The sequence below is a fragment of the Apium graveolens genome, chromosome 6 (genome assembly GCF_009905375.1).
Source record: "Apium graveolens cultivar Ventura chromosome 6, ASM990537v1, whole genome shotgun sequence".
NCBI lineage: Eukaryota > Viridiplantae > Streptophyta > Magnoliopsida > Apiales > Apiaceae > Apium > Apium graveolens.
In genome coordinates this window covers 242,210,767-242,238,454 of record NC_133652.1, presented here as the reverse complement: position 1 = coordinate 242,238,454, position 27,688 = coordinate 242,210,767, and the positions used below count along the sequence as shown (strand labels likewise).

At 35.1% G+C, this 27,688-nt stretch overlaps 1 protein-coding gene across 3 annotated transcripts; it reads right to left on the bottom strand.

Moving 5' to 3' along the window:
* Window positions 1–26,211, bottom strand: LOC141666927 (uncharacterized). 3 transcript variants are annotated; one of them, XM_074473180.1, is made up of 32 exons: window positions 25,997–26,211; window positions 25,664–25,837; window positions 25,423–25,518; window positions 24,165–24,234; window positions 22,623–22,771; window positions 15,868–16,008; window positions 15,636–15,793; window positions 14,515–14,683; window positions 14,311–14,409; window positions 14,056–14,133; window positions 13,908–13,967; window positions 13,635–13,792; window positions 13,096–13,297; window positions 12,121–12,240; window positions 11,787–11,863; window positions 11,558–11,668; window positions 11,200–11,298; window positions 10,184–10,272; window positions 9,691–9,839; window positions 8,692–8,835; window positions 8,462–8,569; window positions 7,955–8,065; window positions 7,202–7,309; window positions 7,005–7,115; window positions 6,017–6,162; window positions 5,429–5,891; window positions 4,484–4,591; window positions 4,008–4,066; window positions 2,842–3,226; window positions 902–2,443; window positions 426–633; window positions 1–290 (listed from the first exon to the last, which is right to left on the bottom strand). In XM_074473180.1, exons 1-32 carry the CDS (start codon window positions 26,105–26,107, stop codon window positions 205–207), a joined length of 5,889 nt encoding a protein of 1,962 aa, XP_074329281.1. In that variant the 5' UTR covers window positions 26,108–26,211; the 3' UTR covers window positions 1–204. The 3 variants fall into 3 exon arrangements, with proteins under 3 accessions (XP_074329281.1, XP_074329282.1, XP_074329283.1); XM_074473181.1 differs by having other exon boundaries at window positions 22,623–22,756; XM_074473182.1 differs by lacking the exon at window positions 7,955–8,065.
* Between the last annotated feature and the right edge of the window lie 1,477 nt (window positions 26,212–27,688).

Sequence of the window (27,688 nt, the reverse complement as noted above, 5' to 3'; positions counted from 1 at the left end):
GGTAAAAATCACTGATTCATCAAAACAAAATTAATAAAAGAACAACTTGACAACACATTGTAAATACAAACAGGACAGAAGTTGCATGTCGATATTACATAAGATGTTGGGGCATTTACATGTAACCTGTGAAACCCTGTGAATCACAGGGTTATGATGACAAGGTTGTAAATTGTTAAATTAATGTCTGTTGGGCAAGAACCTTCAGTGTAGCAAGTTAGGGTATACAAATGATATTATTTGTTTTAAAGACTTCACAGAATCCTTCAAAAATTCTTGTCCCTCGGTCACTGCAAATAGCAAAAACCACGAGGAAAAAAAAATATTCAATGCACATTGTAATCAAAACGAGGACCTTTTCATGCACTTGTCAAAAAAAAATTGAGATGGTCTACAAACTGGAAGGAGCAAGGAAATAGAGATACCTTTGAGGAACAATCTGATTTCTTTGGAGAAATCTTCCATGCGTCTTAAAACAGGTTTTATTCCACATACTTGTGATACACAGAATTCCAAGTACAGGGCCATTTCTGTAATCTGTAGCAGAAGAATGCAGATACTTTGTAGTTCGGAAGGAACTTGCTGCGTTTTCCTGGATTCACATAACTCCTGGACAATAGCAACCCCTTGATCCTGCATTTTAGACTAGGTGAACTGATGTTCCACAGTGTGCACTTCTTTAAATGCAATTAATATTAACTAAAACACTCTCTGAACTGTACCTTACATTTGTATCTTTTATATATCACATACCAAACATAGTTTTACACACAAAAAATTAAGACCAGAGTATTGACCCGGTCACTTGATGCAAGAATAGAAATTTGACACCCCCTTGTTCTGAATATAAAAGATGCTGCAGTCCTAGACCATACAAATGAAAGAAGGCATAGCGTCTAACCTGCAAACCATGTAGAATGTCAGGCACTGGAAGCTCAGGGAAATGAGCAACATCAACAAATCCAACTTCCTCGGCCCTTTTTGCAGCACATTCGGCTTCTATACAAAAGAATTTCAAAAGAAGAAATGCAATTCTATAGATCTGTACAGCTGCAGAATCAGAAAAGTATGTCTGAGCCAGACCAGTGACATCAGTTGCTTGTTCCTTCACTGAAAGTGCAGACCTAGACGAGACATTTAAAAACCTAGGATCTAAACCACAACATAGAGGCGAGAGAGCAAACCAGCCTTTTTTGCTATTGACAAATGATGGCCGCTTATACCATTCAAACTCCTCCTTAAGTACGGGATGACACGAGAGAGGTGGAACCCTGCTAGAATCTCTCGGCCATTGAGTTCCTCGGCAAATAAAGGCCAACAAATGGATGCATTTTTCCCTCAACGGTGAGTCAATTTCTTTTGTGGCCTTTGCCCATGAATTTCGATATTTTGACAACACACAGATAAGTAGAAGAGTAAGTTCTGTCTCTTTAAGGGAACTTAAACTAGTCTGTGTATTCTGATCATGGGCTTTTTTCTTGTCATGAAGATCTAATAGAGCAGTTGGTGCACCAAGATAATGACAAATCATATAGGATTTTTCGAGAAGAAAGTAGTCCATGACATAGTCCACAACATTCCTGCAGGAAAAGCTAAATCCTACAGATTGAATAACTGCTGTGATCACAGCCAAGCCAAGTCCCCAAATGTGACAAGGCTTCTCTAATTTATTGAAGGAGCTTAGGAGACTTTCTTCATTTTGAAGTACACAGAGAGCACTATCATCGGATGTATCAGCAAACAATACTCGTATAGCTGCCAAAAACCCAGCATTAAGAAGCATCTCAGCACCTCCCCGCACGCGCGCCAGTGTCAGACAAAAATTTAAAATCACAGGAATAGTTGCATATGAATGAATATCTGGGAGCTTATGCATCACACGTTGCAACTGCAGATGTTCCTGAATAACAGGAAACCATGTTGAAGGTGCCAAAAAACTTTTGAGAATCAGGTCGATGGTAGCTAGTGAGAGCGTACGATGATCTGTAGGTTCCATAAAACTACAGAGAGTAGGCAAAAGACTCAAACTTGCAGTAGATGCATCAGCATAAGACTCCACAGTTTCCATCTCAGTCACTTCAAATGATTGTGAACTTGCACAACTTAACTCTACTGACAGAAGAAGCAATTCAAGTAAAACCTTTATTCCCTTTCTCACACCGTTAGTTGACGGGCCCAAGTCACTCAATGTTTTTAGGCCAGAACCTGAGGATTTTATGACAAGTACACAGACAGGTAGAGGAAGCTTTTTTTCTAAGCATCTAAGAAGATGGATTAGTAATTCTGATTGAGCTACAAGGAAACCAATAACATCTTCGCTATAGTCAGGAACACGGGTCAATGATGATATAGTGTCAAGAATGCACCGACATATTTGTTTAACGGAGGACATAATCAGTTCTTCCGGAATCTTCCATTGAACTGTAGTCTTCTTTTCAGCTGGCTGCATACATACAAAGTTTAAGTTAGCTTCCGTAATATATTGAGCTAACAAACTTACCCTAATACTGGAGATCATAATATAATTATTAACAAGTTTCAACTTTTATAAGGACATTGCACATAGAAATGCTAATCATAAAATAGAAAAGTTTCAGATCCCTGCACATCTAATCATATTTACCCCCCCCCCCGGGTTTCGAAATTTAAACTTTCGAAGAACTGACCCGTGCGTACACTCTACGAAATTATATAATATTTAAGGCTAGTCCCGCTGTCAGGTTGTATATCTCGCAGAGCCGCATTGATAGTCAAACCTCACGTAAGACTATTACTAATAATAATCCAATAATTTTCTGAAGATCAGCACTAGGAACAGGAACTAGAGTCCTAATTACTCACATCTTCGTGACACAAAGATACAATGGTTATCAAAGCTTCTAAAGCTGATTGCTTCGAATATGCAAGCACCAGCATGGAATTCACACCCTGCAAGTGAAGCAACATTGTTTCTGCAACCTCTTTAGATGCTTTCCAATGCGAAAATTCCCATGTTTGTAACCCTAAATCTTTTTGTAGACGATTGCAGTCAAACAAGCAAACATTCTTTGCATGAACCGAAAAGTCCTTTTCATACTTATTGTGATACACTTGAAGGAAATTCAATTCTTTCAGACACTGGGAGAGCTCCTTGATTGATCTATGTTCAATGGCACGACCTTCAAGCTCCCCTTGTAAATGGTAATATAGATCGCTGAGTATTAACTTGGTCAGCTCCTTTCCTTCACTAAAACCATATATAATAAATAAGAACACTAAGTAATACGTTAAATATCATATCAGAAGTCCATTTGTTCTAAAACATAAGATGTGAAATGATGATTAAAGATTGAATTCTATAACAAGCTCTGAACCGGCAAATGAATATAAGTATTCACTATATATATACACAACACACACACATACATACATACATACATAGACATATTGCAGATGGTGCAGAGAGGCACTAACAAAACATAAGATGTTGAACAAAACTACATTCACCTTAGAAAGAAACATATTTCAGTAATTCACATGTTCATTTATAAATGAAGAGTCGCAGAAAATAGCAGACGTAAATTCGAATTATCAGAGGGATCTAAAAACTAGACCTTGTATTTAGTATAAAACAAGCTCCAACATCTATATACATAGCAATATTTAAAAAAAAACACTTGAATACTTTAATTAGGTATTCGCAAGAAATATAGAAATCATTATTGTTTAACAATAAAGTTCATTCTTTTAGTTGAAAAGTGGTAGAGGCTTGATAAAAATGTCCAAGAGCACTTCCACAACTTCAAACACTACAGCTACTGGACAACTAAGAAATTTAAAAATGAATAATATATCATAACTGCAGAGATTACGGGCACATCAATAAATCTGAAGGCAAAAGTATTCGACATAAAAAATTTAGTATGAAAATTAAATTTTTGCTATGAAAACATTGATTTTTTTCCCCTCCATGTTTTTTTTCATCTTTAATAAAGATTCAGTTTCAAAAGTTAGAGTTTTTAAGTTACCTGTAACCATGCTGTGTGTACTGAGATAGGAGATCGGAAAATGCAGGTAGGTCATTTAGCTGTAAATTCATAATAAAAGATGAAGTTGCATTAGCCAGAGAAGAGAACATGGAAGCAAAATAAAGTTGACTACACTGTTTACATGTAAAACTCCTATAGACCATGTCTGTTTGAAGGGATTATAATCCCTGGACTATTGCCTAATTTACTCTACATTTAAAGAACTATTGCCCCAAATTGAATAGATTATAATGCCTTGTAAAAAATAGTAATACATAATCCCCCGAAATAAACTAGAATGTGATCAAAACTTATCATTCGATTACCTAACGGAATTAAATGTGATTAAATGAGAACAAATCACATATATCAAAGGGATTATAGTTCTTGCAGACAAACATAACTGTGGACTACTAAAATCAATGATAAGCAAATGATTCCAATATATAATTGTGAATATGAAAACAGGATCACACCTTTTTCGTTATTATATTAAGCTTTTCAACTATATATACACACAAGTTTCCAGCATCACCGCCTACTAATTTCTCCATCACATGTACTGAAAATAAACTGGCAGCAATCTGAAAAGGTACATAAACAATGGTTATTGAGTAACTTAGTAGTACGCATTTATAATCGCACCATGTTTCAGATCAATATCTCACAAATTTATAATATACATTAGAATATAATAGGAAGAAACAACTACATTTTCCCCTTTCGACATAATATTTGTCTTCCAAGTGAACAATTGTGATTCAAAAGAAAAATGTTGATGTTAATTGATTCTCCCAAAGATTATACACGACATCTCCAAGGGGTCTACAGGTTCAAGCACACTTGGCACATCACCGGCATGGAAAAAGACAATTATGAATCTTCTAGTTTCTATTATAGTTTGACTGACTATTTCCGGAACAGAAGTCGTGTTGTATGGAAGAAAGATAGAAATTACAAATAACTTCCTTTTGATGAACTTCTGGTTGAATCTCATAAAGAGAGGGTATATTGGTAATGCTTTTGTAGTTTTATGCGCTTCATTATGCACCACAGAACAAGCGCGCTGAGATGGAAAAATATCAGATCCATTTCATAGTAAAATAAACCTTTTTTTCGTGGAAATATTCACATACCACAGTATGATGCAAGTCTAGTGTACAAAACTTCGTAATTATGTTTAAAGGAAGTTTTACTTGATTGAAAGTATGGAACTTTTGAAAGGTATATTTATGATCTCAACTCTTGGACCCTTACAGAGAAACTTTTCATAATCAATATCATCAAGTGTCTGGACCAACATGCTGAAAATCATTATTGTTTCTAATTGCCTACACCACACAATGACAGTATGACATGATTAAAGTATTATAAATAGTAAGAAGAAAAACTGATAACGGAAAAAGGAATAAGAGGTTTACCTTCAAACGGATGTACTTGTGATTGTCAAATTCACATAAACTGTACGACCTGATTAAATTTTCTAATACCGAACTGCTGCACCAGGTTGACAAGATACCTTTCACAGAGGAGTCACCTTTATTTTTTGTTTTACCAGAATTATCACTGTTGTTTATCCCAGCATTCAATACTTCAGAAGTTTGTCTTGCATACATTAACTTCTTCTGAAGAAAAAGCTCATGAGCCATTATTTCAAGTACAGTGGACTGACAGTTGTATTGGTATGCGAAGCTTCGAACTTCCTTTTCATTTGAGATTTTTAATGGGTTGTTTTGCATACTTTCAATATACGATATAGGAACAGAAATTTGTTTCCAGAAGTTTTCAGATTTTCTGAACTGCTCCAAAACCTCTGCAAACTGTGCAGCCCCTTGCCACAATGCCTTCATGAAGCTTAGCACGTTTAACAGTATTATAGGGTTGCTGGTCAACAAGAAAAGAATACTAACTCAGAGATGTAGACCCCCATAAGTAAATGTAAAACAACATAAAGCATTGTATCAAAATAAGAAGCATTCCAAACAGCATTGTTACTGGTGGAAGTTTACCTATTTATCAATTCATGTGATCTTCCAACAAATTCCAGAACTGCATCTATTAGATCTTTTTCCTTTTGCTGCTTCACATTATTAGTCTCAATCACTTGGGCCACTGAGTTTTCTTTGCAAGCAATTACGGCAGCAAAGAAAGCTGGCTGCAATCAGATAAAACTAAACTGAAAACTCTAATTTGGAGACTTGTGTGATGAATGACTATGAAGTTCCCACTAAATAAAACTAAACATTTAGTCTTCCAACTAGGAAGCTACAATCTTCAGTCCAATTTGGCATGTCAGCTAGTTTGAGATTTTATATACTTAAGCAGCAGATAATTTAAAGTTTTAACCACCGCATTGGCTTATAACTTTCGATTTCTTGACTTGTTTCTGTATTCAGATTATCATTCAATAATAATCTATAGAGGAAAAAAAATATATATATATATATGATATATCTATATATATATATACGGATTTTCTGTGGTGTGCCAATGGGCACCAATAAAAAATTATGTGTCAAATTTTGATTGATCTTTCAATCATAAATGTTGATGGACCCCCTGCATTCACATCAATTCCACTAATAGAAACATTTCAAATTCATAGAAATTAGTGCTTAATGTGTGCCCATGGGCACACACTAGATATATATATCCCTAGATTCTGGACTCAGGAGCCAGTGAACAATTACCAGATTAATATTTTAAAATGGTTACCAAGCCTATACATTGTTCTTTTTAAAATCACTAGTGGAGCTGAGGGATCCAGCCTTATACTCTTATAGCAATACTAAGTCACTGAGGTTTTTAGTTCACATATTAACAGTTGTTTTTCCATTTAAACAAACGTGTATATAAATTTTTCACAATTCGTCAATGCTACAAACACAGAACTACTCTAAACCATAAATTCTCAAAGTATAGACGTACAATCACAAATATCAAAGAAACGCACTAAAAAGCATTCCAGTAGTCAATGGAATGTTCAAATAGTCCTACCTGATAATTTGCAGCAGATGTTAGCATCTTGATTGCAGCGATGAGAAGATCTTCATTACACAGTGCTTGCTCACATAGAATGCTATCAATTCCAGATCGGAAATCAATGATCTGCCCCCAACAAAATATCAAACTAAGATCAGTTCTAGCAAACTAATGGCGAATGAGTTCAACAATAAGCTCAGAATGACATGAACCTGTTTGTCGCTCAGTCCGAAACATGCATTTCCAGATATAAAGAGTTGTGAATGATCTGCGACACAGAATAGCATGGACAACAATCTGGCAGCCCCAACTTGTATCACCTGAATAACATAGAATCTATAGTCATGATATATAATAAGTTTATTGAACTACAAGATATAATTTATGCATGCATAAGACATATCCTGCAGAGAATTTCCAAGCTGATTTGAGCAATTTACACACTATATTGCTTGAGCCTTGAAGCATCAATAAGAATCTGAGGCATCAGTGCTACTGCCACAGTACCTACTTCAGAAGTGAGCAAAATGAACTGCTCACTTGCAGAGATTTACTTGTTAAGTTCGGAAAATCTAGGCTCCTCTACAGAATTAGTATCTAAGTCTACTTTTGGAAATATTCCTATACCAAACATAAAGCTCTATTGCTTAAAAGGTCCATCAGATCTACAACATCTTCATTGCAGCTCTCTATAGGAAACTATTACTTGAGCTAGTGAGAAGAAAAACATTATTGCATGACAGGATAAATTTGGATTTAATGCAACTGCATAATCAATCTGAAGCAAACCGATTAGCCAGATGGATGCCTGCAGCTTTCAAAAATAATAGTGAAATATGACAGCCATGTAAATGCAAGAAACAAAACCAGCAGTTGTTTTGATAGAGAAGTAGCGATGCATTAAACATAAAATAACACAAGTTGCAGGATTCTGATACAAAAAACGAATTTGAATTCAATCTTACAGGATTCCGGTAATATGATGTCAAGGACGCCAACGCAGCAACAACGGGTATAGGTTTTGTGGTAGATGAAAGCACTGCTCGGTAAAGTACTGGGAAGCCAGGCAACGGTTCCTGGGAAAATTCATTTGTTATTTACATGGTCTATATGGCTATACTTGACCATCAATATGAAGCTTTGAACCATATGTATACAAAAATAACCACTAGCCTACAGCAACAACTAACAAGAACATAAAAAAGAAAGTGGAAATGTTAAAATATAGGACAAGTGGATTAATATTCCCTGCACACATGGATGCTTAGTTCCGGATGAAGTTCATGAACCATCCCATTGCAGTCGAAAGTAGAGAACATGAAGATGTAAGCATTCAGGAAAGTACCCCTACTTATCTCGGTCAAACAAATGCATGTACATAGACAACTCGAGTATTTACAATCTTGGAGATAATCCACACTCATTCATATTATGGATCTTTTCCACAAAAAATAAGAATTTTGAGATCATACTTTTGAAATATCCAACAGCATGCTGAAAAGTATGTCCAACACAGAACCTACAGCCGCCTCTAGTCCTTCAATTTCCACAAGCTCGTAAAGACGGCTAACATAAAGTTCCTGCCATACCATTAGATGAATTTAAATTTTTTACAAAAATCATCCAAAATCAATAAACAAAATATATCACTCTTTTGTAATTTAAAATTTGATTACTTAACAAATTAAGAAATGTCACTGACCTCTAGGGCTTCTGCAGTTGTACACACAATTCGAAAGAGAGAACTGTGAACAGAGGAATCAGAATGCAAGATATCCTTGACAACTTTACCCAGCTTCATTGAGTACGGAATTGACAAAGTGCATTTCTTTATTACTTCAAGCACCTGTATCCATTGATGATACCAAGAGTAAATTCTGTTAACGGCTTTAATCTATAACATATTTATCACAATACCTTTCTACACATTGGTAGAGCAGCAACTCACAGTAGAGATGCAAAACAACCTCAATACTAAATGTGTTAGCCAGTTATATTTAAGTCAAGCAATTAGACCAGATAAGATATCAGATGGGAGAAACCCAGCTCTGGAAAGATTTAAGGGTATGCGCCTATACTTGTGAATACTGAGGTTAGCTATCTAGTAACAACAAATCAGTCCAACCACTGTCTCCCATAATGTTGGACTCCGCGCATTTTTATAGATAATTCATTGTTTAAAACAAACTCCCACCTCTGATTATTAAAGATGATATGTTCCAAACACCCCCATACATACAATTGACTAGTTGAAAATAATCAAGAACACCATTAAGCATATATCAATAGTAGAAAACAAGGTGTTTACAACATAATTAAACTACAAACAACCAATGACCTTGGAAATTTTCTAAACAATTTCCGTTTAGATCAACTAGAATCAAAACCAAGTAAAAAGAACAGGTCATACATGCCAAAAATGAGAACAAGGTCATAGAGTTCAAGAAAGGCTGTATTAAGACTCAAAAAGCAGAAAAAATTTTGGTGCAGAAAAGAAGCTGGAGATAGGGCCAACCCTGAACAAACCACAAAAAATTCCTAAACCTTTTAACATGCACCATCTACTAGCCACAAAACTAACAGAACAATTAACAGATATGACAATGCCTGACGTGTTGCAAAGTCTCAGTAGCAGGTAGACAAGAGCACAACATATATAATAAATATGCTAAAACAATTCAAGAAAGTAGCTGAGAGATACCTTTAGCATCACCTTCCAGCGAACATCCTTCACTTTGTATTTCCAGTATTCATAATTGACTAAAACATATTGGATGGAGAAAACAACAAGTGCCAGAACAACGTCATTTTCTACTCCAGTCTCAACAAGTTGCATAGTGAAGTCCAACACTGTGAATTATAATTACCAATGCCATGTTAGAATGTATGACAACAGAGAATAGGAAAAACGCTCATATCTAGGTAATAACAATAATGTTGTAGAACAAGCTTCGCATTAAGATTGCAAATATATTTTATGCCATAGCAGAACTCATAAAGCAACGGATAGAAAGGGACGAACAGACAAATGTCATTAGATGTAAGACAAGTCCTAGATATGATACAAATTAAAATTGGCATGAGCAAAGGAAGACAAAAACACACCGCAATAAAGAAATACAACAAAAAAATTATCAAAAATATCTACAACGAATAAAGATAGATGAAACAGCCAAAACAAATAACCCACTTGCCTGAAATAACCAACGGATAGCAACTCTCGTTCTGCTCACAATCGATCAAAATCATTTTAGCGAGTCTCCCAGACAACAACCATGAGCCGCTTCAACAAAGGAAAATCAAGTGCAAAAGAAGTTGCATATATCAATAAGACATTATGTAAATATATCCACAAACTCTTCCAATGCTGAGAATAGAGTACTTAACATTTTTCCAAAAACCGGAACCAACACTTCTAATACAGACATATTAATTAATGAAATAATTTATATTTTCCTATATTATAATCCAATAAATAGAATTAATTGTGATTGATTAGTTTTTTAATTATATTAGGTAAGTAGGCTATAAGCAACATTCTACATTAATGGTGACAGTAAAAGAAATGAGTTGTTTCCTACGTTCAATTATTGCTTTAGGTATATGAAACAAATTTTATATTAACTTTCAAGTCGCATGGTTTCTGTTTAAACTTTTGCAATAATCTTTATAAATCAGATTATAAATTGTCAAACACTAGATGAATCTGAAACATTATTTACCCTACCAATTCTCTACGAAGATAGGTTTCCTCCCCTTGTTTCCAACCTTGTTCTTTAAGTTAAACCTACATTAACTGTGAGAAGATAGCTGATGGAAATGAAAACAACATAACATAATGTGTGTGTGGCATTTCAGATGCTAATTTGTTGCAATAATGCCTCCTCCTGAGCGTAGTCCAAATATGCACTAATATAATATTATATTTAAGTTAACAAATAAAGAAACATACAGGTATTCGAATGACGAGGGGATAGATAATTAAGGGCCAAATGCATTTATATATTATTTGATTTATGATCTTTAATTATAGGCGTAAGGAAATCACCAAGTGCTCTAAAAAAGGTAAAGAATTGTAAAAGTGTACGACTAAAATACGATGCACCAAATTCTCAGTGGACAATTTCAATATGTTTGGGGTGTGCACTATGCACTAGGCATCATAACAGTCAACTTATTGTAGGACTTCCAGGCCTAGATATATATTCACCTTGATAAACCATTGGAGCCCACGCCTAAAGGATTTGTGTTGAAGGCAACATCAAAGATATTCTCCTTTAACGCCATTGTAGAAATATAAGATGGAGAGCTGCAAATGAAACATTAAGTACAGATCAGCTCTCATGACTATGCTGAACACGAAAATAATTATTCAATAAACAAATGTAAACAGATACTGCTAAAATATACTTGCATAATCAGTAGTATAATATGTCATAAACTTGAAAAAAAACATTGTTTCTTTCCCTTCCTACATAATGTGAATGTCAGAATCAAAATTGACTTTGTATGTAGAAACAACAATTGATCCAAATATAATTGCGAGTATAGAATGTGAAACTACTTACCAGCATAGCATCTTTGTCAATATTATAACACCCATCGACATCATTAATGCACCATTACTATTAGGAGTTAACTTTTTCACTGATGTGCAGATAAGCTCAAGCACGTTCACCCTACATATTAAAATAAAAGGTTATGTAAGAAAAGAGAATTAGAAAGCGCTTATATTGTGCTAAAATATCTAAAAATCAGAATAGTATATAAATTTATGTGAATCCATTACACACATACTTGTGTAAGTTCCCATTCACATGGATAGCTCCCTCGGCTGATGTACTTCCGGTGCTGATGAGAGCATAGCATGCAGCCTAACAACAATACAGGCAAAGAATACATATTTTAAAGAAAGACCAATAATATATATCTATTTATGACATGTTACTCCAAAGAAAAAATAACAACAATCGAAAAAGATTTTCTTTTAGTTGTCAATTGGTTTTAAAGACCATATATCTAGTGCATAAAGGGGGGAGGGTTGCATCACATATCATGAGCTCTAGTAGCATAATTCATGAAAAACATGAAACTAATTCTATAAACACATACATGCTACAAGAACAATTACCGTGCTGAAGGTGACCAACCGACAGAGCAAATCAAATATTACCAGGACCTCCTCAGTGCTATCCAGATATAACTTCTGCGCCAACCGCAAAAGCAGCACAGCAAAGCCAGATTGTGTGCACTACATGAAACATATGAAATTCGACCACCGTTATCATCTCTAGCCAAAACAATTCAGTATTAAATTACATGAAGTTACATTAAAGAAGTCAAATGAAACAAGATGACAAAACACAAAGGGGAAACAAAAGTTGCTTCCGCCGTTAAAACCTCAGAGTAAGTCTCATTTAACTATACAAATACATATAATTTACTTTTCTTCAACATATATTTCCTAGAAATGACTAATTAGATCATTAGATGGTAAAAAATGGCCAATAGCTTGATAAACTGATAACGTGCCTGGAAATAATAGCTGGAGTTTCTGACCCAAATATAAAGGGGCATTTTTACTTTAGAAGTCCATAGTGGTAGGCCATGAGTTTCAAAATAAGGCCGTACCACTCTTTACATTTATAGTTAATTGAACTGCATCAAACTTGAAGACCCTATCAATTTTGTTTCTCTTTGACAACAAACTTGAGCATCAGACATATTAAGCAGCGAGAATATATCGAAAATTGACTGTCAAGGTAAAACTGAGATAAGATGAGACATAAACAGAAGTTAGAAATGAATGACATAAGATGATTTATCATAACTAAGATAAGTACTGGCATGGATCATTAAGCAATCAATTCTAATGCAGTTAATTCCTAAAATTTCTAAAACTGTTGATGCTGCACACTCCGATAATTATGTTACAACTGCTGCTCCTTTAAGCCATTCCAAAACGGTGGAACCAGAGGAACTAATAAAAACAATATTATCCAAAGAAACAATATCCAGGTGACACACTTTAAATAAAACTATTTCCATGAAGTCCCACAAAAGAAATTCAAAAAGAGGCTGTAGGAAATAAAAAATTACTACATACCTCCCAGCGTACAAGAGCAGTATTTCCATCAATCAGTTTCAATATATGGCCCCGTGTTTTAGAAGGAATGAGGAACCCTTCAAGGCCAGGAACACATAACGGTCGTTGAGTTTCAACAACCGAGGAAGCACTATTGACCACAGAACCTCCATTTATCTCACACAATGATGACAATCCAACGGACTTCTCAAGAAAATTGTACCTGTTTATGTAATAAATAAAAAAATTTAGGCATGTCTGCAGAAGAATTGTCAGAACATTATGGAAGTTCAAGCAGATTGGACAAACCATTGCTTATATTAGAGAATTGAAGATATCAGCAATCTATGTCGCCTTGTTAAATCAAAATCAATCAAGAAGGTATATTACGATATCCCTGTCTAACTAATTTTTATGATATGAACATAACCTTAATTGAAGTATTGAACCAAAACTCATCTTTCAGTGGCTGGATCAACAAGACCAACAGTTCCTAACTGAATCATGTCTTACAATGTAAACAAAAGTAAATGCTTAAAAAGCACTGTAATCCTACTTACACACATTCCGCAGGCCATGTTCCCTCACAGAGAGCTGACAACAAGCGAATAAGTTCAACAGTCCGGAAAGGAAATTCACCCTCTAAGTTACATAGCAGACATCGAATAGGACCATCAATGAAACTGTCCTTGTCCCAGAATTGACAGCAAAGAGACTCCTGCATATTTATAATGAAGGACTCCCATGAGGTTAGTAACATCAATAATCTAAGAAAATTTAACAAACTAGAGTTTCTCCTACATAAATACTAAAAAAAACATTATAATCCAGACCTCCCCTCGATAAATATTGCCAAGTATATCCAATATCAGTTTGAAGTTATTGTCCTCTAACTGCAATGAAGGAGCTTAATTAGGATTATAAAATATATATAACTATTTATCTATTTTTCTTAACTAGGAAGATGAATAATTAAGTTACCTGCAGACTGATCTCATATGACGCAATAAAGCATGACATAAAAGTCCTTAATACACTCCGATAACCAGCACATGGGCCCTAATAATATCAAAATGGCAACTTTAGGAAATAAGAATTGTACAAGACTGATTTCATTCTAAGACCGCAAGAACAAGTATTTACATAATAAAATATAAGTTTCATGTGAAAAAGCAGGTACATCATTATTGATAAGATTCTCAATAAACTCGTAACTATCAACTTAAAATAACTCACATCTGAATCCTTCAATATATTACTTTGAAGAATGTCAACTAAATGGCTCAAAGATCCAGCTTCGAAGGCTTGGCGAACATAACTAACATGATCAATCTCCTGTTAAAGTTCAAAACATTCATTACAGTATTTCAATGTATATATAAGAAGAGAACATTTATGAAGCAATGCCACAATCCACAAAGATACAGCAGTTTGACATACCAGCAAAGCTTCATACTCCTCTTTCTTTGGAAGAGATGATACGAGACATAGATACACTGCCCAGGTCAAAATTAGGGGTCCCGCTTCTTTATTCTCGAATACAGTAAAACCAGAAATAATGGCATCTATTTCTTGAATATCAGACAAGGAGAAAGTTGTGATGCCCTGCCTGAGGATTACAATACGGAACATTAAACGAAAGTACTAATAAATACCAAAGCCACGGGACAAAGAAGTAAAACTACAATAGAAGTATTTGTATAGAACTAGAATGTAAGGTCTTTTTGACCGACAGAAGGAACTTAGGAACAGAAACAGCTTATAAATAATACTAAGGCTACATTCATTTCAAAATCCTTCAAGTAAACATTTTAAACTCACTAAAACCTAGCTATTTTGTGCCATGTGCTAGGATACAACCTCTTTTTACAATTCAGAGCTAATTTTAGAATAAAACCAACAGTGAAACTAGATTAAGCGAACATGCAAGAGAATCCTTGTGATAAAAGTTAAATGTGTGATAACCATTTACAAAAGAAGATTTTATTACAATCCTTTATGTCTAGAAAACAGTTACTGACTAACTTCTACTCTAATAAAGGAATAAATGTATAACAAAGAACTACAAGGATTTACAAGTATTAAAATCAATTTCCATATAAGTTTCCATTTGTTAAGAGCCGCACTCTATCCAACTACTCAGCAACAGGAGGTTTTTTTGTCATGATCCGAGGGGCAATGTGAATGTGAAGTAACTCAAGCATACAATCTAAAGCTAGAATGTTAAAATCAGACTTGTCACCACAAAAAGATTAGGTCAAAAAATATAGAAAGTGATTAAGATAGTCCTTGACTTTTCAAAAATCATAAGGATCTTAAACAGTCCACAAGTGCCATCTGATGGCACACATGATTCCCACCTGGAGTGAAAATTCAAATATTAATTTACTTTATAATGTTTAAACATACGTATTTATGTTACGTTAACAAGTAAAGTTGTCTTGCATACTATCCATGTAATTTCTTTGGTGTTTTTTTCTTCCATGTAATTAATTAAAACACACGTAACAACAGTAGTCAGTAGATATGAACAAGGGGTAAAATGGAAAGTATATGCAAACCTGAAAGTGGTTTCATCATGAACCATCTGAAGAACGTATTCCAGGTCCAAAGTTTCCATAAGAATAAGCAGCAGTTGAACTTTGGCGTGAAAAATAGAATGTATTGCTTCAGTTGAAAGTGCCAGTTTCCCAAAATTGTAACCACCAGATAAAATCCCCTGCATTAACCGTCTTAGAAACAAGTAGAAAAAAAGCATAATTCAGAATTAATAATGATCATAGAACATCTTACCTCATAAAGCAAGCACAACTTTTTCCACTGCTTACCATTACAAGTGCAAAAGGACTCGTAATAAGCAAGGAAAAGGATATCAAGCACCAGATTGTCTTCGATCAAAGTCTCCTCAGCCCACAAAGTGAAGAAGTCAACACTCTGCAAAGCATACCCATAAGTATATAGAGGTCGGAAACAATTCGAGGAAAATCAAAACAACTGGGGAAGTTAAATGAATATATTATGGCATCACCAATTTCATCTTTAAAAGTAGCTCATATTGAACTACTAATGAGAAACAGGGATGTATTCCTAGGCACAGAAAAAGCAAAATTTTCTGCTGCTCTTAAGAATAATGATCCAAATGTGTGAAACCATAGTCGGCACAAAAAGAATAACATTGACCAAGGTTAGGTCTCAGGGAGGTTCTTTATTAATGAGGACCAAATTAGGTCTAGGCAGAAATAGGTTTTTCTTGTGCGATGGAACTTGTTTCGGTTGCGTTAACATGATGAGTCTATTGGGCTGTAGAGGAAGACTGCTAGGAAAAGCTTCAATCTTTTGGTCATGTTATTTTAGATGGTTTGCTTCATCAAAAGCAGGCTCCTCATATCTGTTAAGGCAATTCCACAAAATCAGCACATACTTGAATCACAGGCACAGCAATGATTAAGCCTGTTCTTATTTGAATTCAAATATAGCTTTAGTTTAGGGTCTGTTTTCTGTAATTACACCAGTTTGTTTCACATGTAATAGCTCCTGTAATAGTGCCCGTCATTATTCCTGTACTCTGCTAAATATTGTACAAACTATACATCAATGAAAGATAAGGAAATACAATTTCTACATGGTATCAGCCTCTCCCTCCCTCCCTCTCTCTCTCATTCTCTCACTCTCTCATCATCTCTTTACTTTTCTATCATGGCTTCTGCATTTTCTTCGCATGTTTCTTTCCCTTCTCAAAACACACAGCTCAATGCACCAAACTCGCTGAAACAAATTACTTAATTTGGCTGAGACAAATCAAGCCCTCCCTTCATGGTGCCAAATTTTGGGGATATGTTGATGGCTCTATACCAGAACCTTTTCGCACCATAATGACTGCTGCCACCGACACTGCACCAGCAAAAGAAATTCCTAACCCAAAATATGAGGAATGGTTCATTGTAGATCAGCAAATAGTCAGTCTCATCACTACTTCTTTGTCTGAAAGCGTCTCCTAGCTCACAATTGGCTTTAATACATCAAAAGAAATTTGGGACTGCCTAGCCAGCCACTTCTCTCAGCGTTCTGCCGCTAGTGCATCCAGCCTTAAGATTCAATTACTTGAGCTCAACAAAGGCTCACAATCAATTGATGACTATCTTCGCCATGCTAAGTCACTTACGGACCAGTTAGCAGCTATTAGATGAAGATTTAGTACTTGCAACACTACATGGACTTGGCCAGACTACCTCATGCTTCGAACGGCCCTCTCTCAACACTCTTCTCTTCCCAATTTTACTGAGCTACGCGCTCGTATTTTAGCCTTTGATGCCCAACAACGTCACCAAGATCAAGGGACAGCAACTGCTCTGTTTCATGGAACTAATGCTCGTCGCGAAAATCAAGCTCAGAATAGCCGCAATAATAATTCAAATGATCGAAATTTCAACAGGTCCAAGCGATATTATTCAGGGCGCAACTTCGGGATACAACACAAGGCCAATTTCTCATCACCGCAATTCCACCAGCAACAATTTTCTACATTTAGACCCTACGCTTCTTCGAGTTGGGCTCCTCGTCCTTAACCATCAACTAATACTCGGTCCGGCTCCAACTTGGTGTTCTAATTTTCACACAAACCAGCACGGACAACAATGCCCCCATAGGTTCACAGGCCCAACCACTTTTGCACCCTTCGCAGGAGCTCATTTTGCTGCTGATCCAAATTGGTACCTGGATACTGGAGCGACCCATCATATGATCGCCGTGCCTGCCAACAATCCACAAGAGTATAGTGGTCCTCATAATGTTTATATGGGTGATGGGAACTCAATGTATGTTTCCCATACTGGTAATCTACCAATATCCTCGGTATCTTCTCATTTTACATTACCAAATGTCTTTCACATTCCTTTTATATTGCTCGTTTTACAAAAGATAATCAAGTCTTCTTTCTTTTTGCCCCTGATTTTTATCAAATATATTGCTTACAATCTGGTCGTCTGTTATTTCAGGACCCTTGTAAAGACGGGTTATATCTGCTTGAGTTGTCTCATACATCTTCCAGTCCACAAGCCCTCGCTGCTATACACTCTTCCATCTGGCACAATAGTCTGGGCCATCCCTCATCTGATGTCTTGTCACGTTAAGTCCTAGTATTGGTTCTAAAATTTCTTTTCGCAGTTTTTGTCGTGAATGTGCTCTTAGCAAGTCCCATAAATTACCTTTTTAATACAATAAATCTTATGCTGATTCACCTTTTTATGTTGTTCATAGTGATGTATGGTATTCATCTACCTCTTCCACTCGTGGATTTAAGTATTATGTTCTTTTCACTTATGAATTTTCTCGCTATACATGGATATATCCAATGCATTGAAAAAATGAAGTACTCACTCACTTTAAGAAATTAGTTGCAAAAATTCAAAATCTCTTTAAAAAATGGGCTAGCAGAAAGAAAGCATTGTCATATTGCAACCATGGCCCGTAACCTTCTCCTTACTTCTGCTCCACACAAGCTTTGGATGTGCATTCGGTTCGGTTAACCGAAAACCGAAATTATTTCGGTTCGAGTAACCAAATTTCATATTTTTCGGTTTGGTTTCGGTAAAGAAATTTGTATATTTCGATTATTCGATTATTAACCGCGGTTAACAATAACCGCGGTTAACTGAATAACCGGATTAATAACCGAAGTTTTATAATATATAATAAATATTTATAAAAAATATGAACATATATGCATATACTAATATATTCTCTTTCTAACTTTCTTTACTATCAATTCTCTCAACCTTGGCAATTAAAAAATACTAGTTGTAATGATTACATAACACCATTCAGCACTTCCACACTTCAACATATTGCAATAATACACAACTCAAACTTAAAGCTTGAGATACAACAATAAACCATTATTCTTTTCAGCTGATTGGTAACCAAGATGTACAACGCTGCTTTGAATTTGACTATCCAGAAAACAAAAACCTCTTTTCTAAACAATTCTGATCTAAGTATTACATCTCGGCTGATTCGTTAATTTCTTTTTTGTGATTTATAGCAAATACCGAAGTGGTGGGTTTGGTGTTACTGGATTTGCCCATCATCATGGTCTTTGAGAAGCCTTATTCTGACAACGCAATATGGAGACATAGACCAAGACATAGTAGTTCTGATTTTCTAGCATCTTTTTATTAATTCGATTTTAAAATCAGGATTTCGGTTATAACTAAATTAATTAGTTCGGTTTCGGTTTAAAACCGAATTTCGGTTTTTGGTAGAGGTTTTTTCACTATTTCGGTTAACCGCAAAAAGATTCGGTTTCGGTTTCGGTTTCAGTTAACCGAATGCACACCCCTACATCCGTCTATCTTATTAATCTTCTTCCTACCTCTATCTTAAATTGGGATTCTCCACATCATCGTCTATACAAGAGTCATCCTTCATATACTTTCCTTCGAGTCTTTGGGTGTTCTTGTTTTCCGTATCTTGGTCTGTATGTCTCTGATAAATTGTCTAGTCGAAGTATAGAATGCGTCTTTTTGGGATACAGTCCTCAACATAAGGGTTATAGATGCCTTGACCCTAGAATGGTCGTGTCTATGTGTCTAGGCATGTTATTTTTAACAAAACTTCTTTTCCCTACAAAAACATGCAGGTACAGGCACCTCATCCTTTGGAATTTGCTCTTTTACCAGGCCCATCCTCTTTTTTAAGGCCATCAGAAGGATCAGCAAACCCTGGGCACATTACTCCATCTACAGTGTCTCATTTCAATAATAATGAAGTGTCTCGGTCCTCTGATGAGAAACCATCACTGCCATCTTCCAATTCAACAACACTAGATCAAGCCCCAACTTCCATAAATCCACCACCTGTCCTCACTTATCAATGTCGCAATAGAGTTAATCCAGACTCAATTCCAGAATCAGCAACGTCGCAATAGAGTTAATCCAGACTCAATTCCAGAATCAGCGACGACTGAACCTGACCCAACAATAGAGGCTTCAACAGCCCAGCACGTCCTCCACCTGCTCAACATTCGATAATAAATCGTTCCAAAGATGGCACACTTCCGCCTAATAAACGTCATGAAACAACAGTAAAACATCCTCTTCCTCAAGCTCTCTTAAGTGCCATTGAAAATTCTGAACCTACATGTTATTCAGAGGCTTCTTAGCATGAAATTTGGCGCGATGCTATAACAGAGGAAATCAATGCACTATTGAAAAATCAAACTTGGACTCCTGTGCCTCCATCACCATCTCACAACACAATCGGATGCAAATGGGTATTCCGCACTAAGCGAAATTCGGACGGCACAATCGAGAGACATAAAGCTCAGCTTGTTACCAAAGGATTCCATCAAGGCATTGATTAAGAAGAAATGCTTAGTCTTATTATCAAACCTGCCACAATAAGGACAGTCCTCAGCCTTGCTGTTTCTCAGAAATGGGCACTTCGACAATTAGATGTCAAAAATGCATTCCTACATGGATTTTTAAAAGATGTTTATATGGCTCAAACCCTGAATTTGTCGATCCATCTAGACCGCACTATGTCTGTAAGCTTCACAAATCACTCTACAGTCTCAAACAGGCTCCTTGTGCCTGGTTTCGCCGCATGACATATTTTCTCAAAGCAGCTGGTATTGTTCAAAGTTTAGCTGATCCCTCACTTTTTATTTTTCGTCATAACAACCATACAATCTACTTTTTGCTATATGTTGATGACATTGTAATCACGGGCAGCGATAATAAACTTCTAGACCAGTTCATTCATGTACTTGGTCGTGATTTTGACATCAAAGATCTAGGACCTTTGCATTATTTTCTAGGCTTACAAGTAACTTCTCAGGATGACGGAGTTCATATTGGCCAACTTAAATATGCTCGTGATCTTCTAGTAAAGCACGACATGCTTTTCTCTAAACCAATCACTACTCCCAAGTCGGCAAAAACAACTCTTAGTTCTGATGATGGCAACATACTTGCCAATCCTACCGCCTATTGCAGTACTTGACGATAACTCATCCTGATACTGCCTATGCCGTTAACTCAATTTCTCAGTACATGAGTCAGCCACGCACTTGTATTTACTTGCTGCGAAGTGCATACTTCGATACATCAAGGGCACTCTTCATCATGGCCTGTTCTTTAGTCCCAATGTCAACCCACATACATTATTGCCTACTCTGACGCAGATTGGGCAGGCTGTCCTGAAACTCGCAGGTCAACCACTGGATATCTTTGTTATATTGGCACTAATCCGGTCTCATGGTGTTCCAAAAAGCAGCCTACAATTGCTCGGTCAAGAGCGCTTTCACATGCTAGTGTAGAAACCTCGTGGTTAGCTTTCTTACCACATGAGCTTGGAGCTAAGCCACAATTTCCTATCCTTCTTCATTGTGATAATTTAAGTGCAACATACATGGCCTCTAACCCGGTATTTCATGCCCACACCAAACACATTGAACTAGACTACCATTTTGTACATGAGAAAGTTGCTCTTCGTAGTCATCGTGTGTGCTATATTCCATCTATCGATCAACCCGCTGACCTACTTACCAAGCCTCTCTACAAGCGCAAACATTCTCTTCTCACTCACAAACTTGTCCGTCAAGGATCGTCAGTTTACGGGGGGATGTTAAGGCAATTCCACTAAATCAGCACATCACTTAAATCACAGCAACGATTAAGCCTGTTCTTATTTGAATTCAAATATAGCTTTAGTTTAGGGTCTGTTTTAATTCTATAATTACACCAATTTATTTCACATGTAATAGCTCCAAATAGCTCCGGTAATAGTGCCCGTAATTATTCATGTACTCTGCTATATATTGTACAAACTATACATCAATGAAAGATAGGAAATGCAATTTCTACAATATCAACCTGGGACTCAAGCCTACTCATTCCTTAAATCTGTAGTCTTTACTAACATAGTTTGGATATTCATATTTTCAGTTAGTTATGATATGACAACTGCTAAGTGCTATCCAAATTTATTGCTTATAGCAGCTATCTTGGATGAATGACGATCTAATTCACTCATATTATACATCTTGCTACATCTATTTTTCTTTTCCTCTATTTAATTTAAAACTACAAAATTTTACCAACAAAGTTTGCTTTCTTCCTCTAAAAAATCCCTTGTCTTTACTTGTTAGTCACCCCTATGCTACAGTTAAATTACATGAATAGAATACTGATGTAGGACAAGCCCGTCAAATAAGAGGTACTGGATAGGGTTACGGACAACTGAACAAGAAACAGCAAGTCCTTGCTGTAGTACCTGATGTTATTGGCGGTGACTCGAGTATTAAAAAAGTCAATAAAGTTGTCTCCTGCTCACAACGCTCGATCTCTCCTATTACACTTGAGCATTCCAAAACATTCTATAGACCCACCATTTTCAAGTCATCCAGAACTAATTGTAACTTTTAAAATTAGACACAAATATTAACAATCTGCCAAGTTTAAAATCCCCCAAACATCTAAGTTGACTGATTATTTATTAACATATTATTTTAGACAGAGTAATTTATTCATTGTAAGTAATGTACAAACCATATTCTCAGGATAAGTGGATGAAAGAAGGTCTTCGAGAACAAACAGTAATTTATTTTCTAGTCTATCATCGACTAGCTTTTGGGTCTGGTCCCTCATAGCTTGAACCTCTTTTTCACCAGTTCCGTCATATACTGCATCACAATTCACTGTTACTATCAAGATTCAGAAAGCATACAGATTCATGAATAAGAGTGAAAAATTTTAGTAGACAATAAGAGTGCTGCGAACATTGACGTGGTTTAAGCTTCTACGCACCATGCAATAACAAACTCTAAATATCGGTAAAAAGGATATATGTATTCTTTTAAAAATTAAATGCAAAAAGAAAATATTGAATATTAGAGGAAAAAACACAGCTGATACAACAGTCAACCAGCAGAAAATTGCATTCTAGATCCTACTAAATCAAATTAAGAAGGCAGTATATATCCACAACTAAGATAGAAAAATACGGGTGTAGACATATTGACCATTTGAACAGGAGATAGTCTAGCTTAACACAGTTTAAAATGCATTTTTTAGCTCTACAACATACCACAAAAAAGAGATTAACATGACCAAAACATTTGATGACAGTACCACAAAATGGTTTGTTTGTAACACTAAAAATAGCAGGTCAATATGACCATTAGTCCATTTGACTTTATCACTTTATTTTTTCTACAAAAAAGCAACACAGAACAGTAAAAGAACACAATCAAGTAGTACATGGAAGATTTTTAAAAGATAATAAGAAAACACACAGATGATATCAACAGGCTCAAAGATGAAAATTATTCACAAACTACTTGGTCTTGAACTAGTCAAATTTCATACTTGGCATGTCCATTACATAACGAGCCAGAAAAGCTTCTGAATTAGAAAAACACACACACATAACTTGATTAATATCAGAGCAAACTAAGCTTGAAAATACAAAGTGTGGGGTTTCCTTAGAATAAAGCTCTGTTTACTTGTAAAAATACGTAAAACCTTATTTAACCAATTAAGGTCATCAGGTAATTATATTTTATTTACTACATATGTCCAGAATATATATAAGCTCTAAAAGTAATGTTGTGCAATTTTTTAAAGCAATAACTACAGATCTAAAATTGTCTTTTAAAGCAATGTTCTACCTAAGATTCTTCAAGACGCGGGAAAAGTCTTTAGCATCCTTTTACTAGACATGCATAACCCTGGGCAATTAATATGTTCTTCTGAACATGGAGTTGGTAACAGCATTCAGTCATTTTACAAAATTTATAGTTATTTGAGCTCCAATACACATGTCGGCTGAAACATTCAACAATAAATGTTAACTGTGGGGCGCATGCATACACATATCACGGATTTGAACTTCCATATTTATCAAAGTTAGTTAACCAATCTATAGTTACTTGAGCTGGAAAGAAGAACACAATAAAAAACAAATTTCCTAAAAACTGCATTGGACTGTAATTGATGCAGGTAAAAACATATCATAGATTTGCACTTGTGTCTTACTAGAGATAGATAAGCAACAAATTCAAATTTGTGTCCAGGTCTTGCATTACTTACAAGCATACATCAAGATCTGCCGGGTGCATTTTAACAAGCATTGTCGTTCGATGTAGTACTGAAGCATCACCTTCATAACAACAAAAAATCAAAAGGAAAAGAGCAAACATCAATGCTTGTTTTGACAGTAAGAGCCAAAAACGATACAATATTCTTGCAGCAATTAATGTAGAACATACTCGACCAATCTGTACAACTAGGGACAGGGAATGTATCAGTATCATTTCTACCATTCAATATAGTGATGAGGATCAAATGGATGTGGCCGTTTTAATACTTATTAGCTAGGCATGCTAACACTTTTTTGTTCATCAAGAATAACTCTTTTTCATGTGACGAGAAATGAACCCATGTGGCGAATAAGTTAGTCAGGCTAACTTATAAGCACAAGTTCTCTGAATCATCTGTTGGAATTCGCACCCCTGTTAGGCTATTACTAACATTGAGATTACAAGTTAAAAAGTAATGAGTAGCACATAGCTACTTAGTTTTTATTCTTTCAGTTTGGATTTAATAAACCACCTCCTTTATCCTTTACTCTCTTTATGGTTTAAATGCTTATTTCTCTTGTTATCACTACATATATCAACTTTCTTCATATATTTAATAATTTTCTAATATATTAGCTATAAAATGAGATTCTGAACTTTTTAATATAAATGTCTCTAGTAACAGTACATAACTCTATCCGTTATTTTAATTTCTAGATTTAAACTTTTATACTCATCAGTTCATGATAAATTATACACAATATATTTTATATTCCACTATATATACAATACTATTACTCTCGATACAACAATTGCCAAGGTCTTCTAAATAGATGTAGTCATGCAAAATTTGCAGCTCTGTGATCTCATGGTTCTTATTATTTTGTAGATTAATCTGGTTATCTTGTGTGTCGGAAATCAGAATTAATTTTGTTGTAGATACTACAAGTTCCATCTGATACCTTATAATACAAGTTTTACGGTAACAAACACCTAACTAACTTATAACATGGACTGTTCAGACATAATAATAACTTAAACTTAAGTACCAATAAACCGTTTCAACATAGGGTAGGGTACGGGAGGAAAGAAATCTAAAGTACATAGGTAACTTCTTAAAAGATCTGAAAAATTTTGACAATCCAAACCGACACATATCGCACTAATTAAAAATTCTTACTTCCATCAACACTACATATAGTATGAAGTACACTACATATTACATAAAAGATTGAAATTTAAAGAGGGAGAAGAGAAATAGTACTAACCAGATGAAGAGGTACAGAAACACTGTTGGCAGAAGCTGAAGTATTGCCTTCATTGGTTCTTTTAACAAGTAAATACGACTGAACCTCATCTAAACACTGGAAACATAAAGTAAATAGAATTTCGTACCTATTAGGTCTATTCATAAACAACTCAATTTAAAAACAGAAGTTGCACTGTAACAACGAAAACCGAGGTGCTTCAACGCAATACACAACAATTGAGAAAAATAACATAGCTCACCAGAACAGAACTAAGTTCCAGAGCGGAAGCTTTCAATTCAGGCTGAACATTCAAAGTATGTGATCCAACTGTAAATTTAGCTGAATCCAAAGCCTCTCTCGACTTCTGATTCGGAGATTTAAAGCGAGAAACAGTGTCCAGAAACCACGTGTGATTGTCATTCAGCTTCTTCACCTTAATTAACAAACAACACTCTCCAATTTCAATGTCTAATATAAATCTTAATTCAAAATTTAGAAAATGCATTAATTCACACAGCTAAACAATACTCGAACATAGTAATTCATCTCTATCTCCCTCTCTCTGAGACGTAATGAGTGAATTAGGGTTTACCAGAGATTGAGGAATGCCATCGGAGAGAGAAACGTTTTCAAGTTCGGTAAGTAAGAGAGAGAACGGGTCCCACCAAAGTGATGCGTCGACTGACTTGGTAGTTGTCGCCATAGAAACGTAGTCGTTGATGGAGAAATCGGGGGGAAGAAAGAGATTGAAAAGTGAAGCTAAAACCCTAAGATTAGGAATAGGAAAGGGTTTTTAAAACTTCAGCTTCAGAAATATGGTAACCAAATACGAGGGAAAACAATAAATAAATGGTTTTTTTTTTTGCTAAGTTTTTATAAATTTTTTTTCTTAAGAATAGGAGAATAAAAATTGAGAGTTTTTTTAAAAAAAGGAAATGTTAACAACAGCCCTATGGCTATGTCAAAGCATTAAATAGAAGTTTTTTCTCTATCAAAATTTACTTTTGCTTCCATAAATATAACTGTCCCTGCATATATAATATGAGCACAAATTATAATGTGCCAAGTGTTAAAAATTAAGTTTTTATCCACGACCTTTTTTTTGTAAAAATGCAACTTTTTTAAGTTTTATTTGTGAAAATATGATTTTTTTTAATTTTTCTTTACAAAAATATGATTTTGCAATCGCAATTTCAAATGCAACCCGACGCAATCTCAACTGCAAAAAAAAAGTTCAGTCATTTTTCAAAAAACGTAAAAAAAAGTCGTAGAGAACCGTATTTTTGTACAAATTTTCAAAAGATAATAAAATTGTAAACAAATAATTGTAAATCTTCGATTCAGGTAAACAAATTACAATAATAGGGCGTTTGGATCGACATATAAAATTGGGAATCGGTGGAATGGGAAGGGAGGTTAACGGGAAAGGAAATAAGTTAATCACACGTGCCTCGATTGTCTTGGAATCGAAAATGAAGTTACCAAATCAAGTTGTTTGAATTATTGTGGAATGGGAATGTTTTTCTAAAAAAAGTGCATTTTAATTTTTAAAACAAAAAAATATATGAAGTTTTACTTCTCATTTCTATACTAATAATTAATTTAATTCTGAATTACAAAATAATTTTTTTATATAAAAAGGTAGAAAAAAGGTCTTGTTATTTTCTATTTCTTTTGAATATATTATTCTTATAACATATATTTTTATATCAATTTATTAATGTTTTTCAACTAAATTCTGCATATTATGAAATAATATGTATACATGTGTGTCAAAATTCGAGAGTTGTGTGTTCAAATTGAAGATATCGCAAAGAAATAGAAGAAGAGCGAGACGAAGAGAAGTTGAAGAGAAGACGTGAGAGATCAGGAGAGAGGAAGAAGGGGTCGAATGTGGGGAGGGAGAGAGAGAAAAAAAAATGAAAGATGATAAGTGAGAGAAAAGAAAGCTCGGAAATGATTTTAGAAAATCATCTTTCATTAAAAATTCAATTCAAATACTTACCCTATTGAATGAAGTTCACATTTTTTTTACGAAGCATGTTAACCCCAACCAAACACCCCAACGTATTTTTAAATGACATATTAATCATTTAACTATTGCCGTCAAATATGAGTTTTTTTTTGTGAGTTAGCCTCTTTTTTAACTGTAGGCCTCAAAAGTGTTGCATTATAGCAATATTGGGATTAGAGTTCAGTAGTAATCTTTTTAGTTAGAGTTCTCCCAATGATAATCGTGTTTTTCCTAGAGTAGACTAATCTTGTAATAAGAAAATCTCAATAG

Bases quoted from the DNA above. Each gene is read 5' to 3' on its own strand.
- LOC141666927 (XM_074473180.1), bottom strand. From the start codon at position 26,107: ATGGCGACAACTACCAAGTCAGTCGACGCATCACTTTGGTGGGACCCG. The intron at 14,410-14,514 runs GTATGTCAAACT...GAACTTTAACAG, and splicing joins AGGAGTATGAAGCTTTGCTG to GAGATTGATCATGTTAGTTA. The intron at 7,116-7,201 runs GTTCATGTCATT...TGTTGGGGGCAG, and splicing joins TCGGACTGAGCGACAAACAG to ATCATTGATTTCCGATCTGG.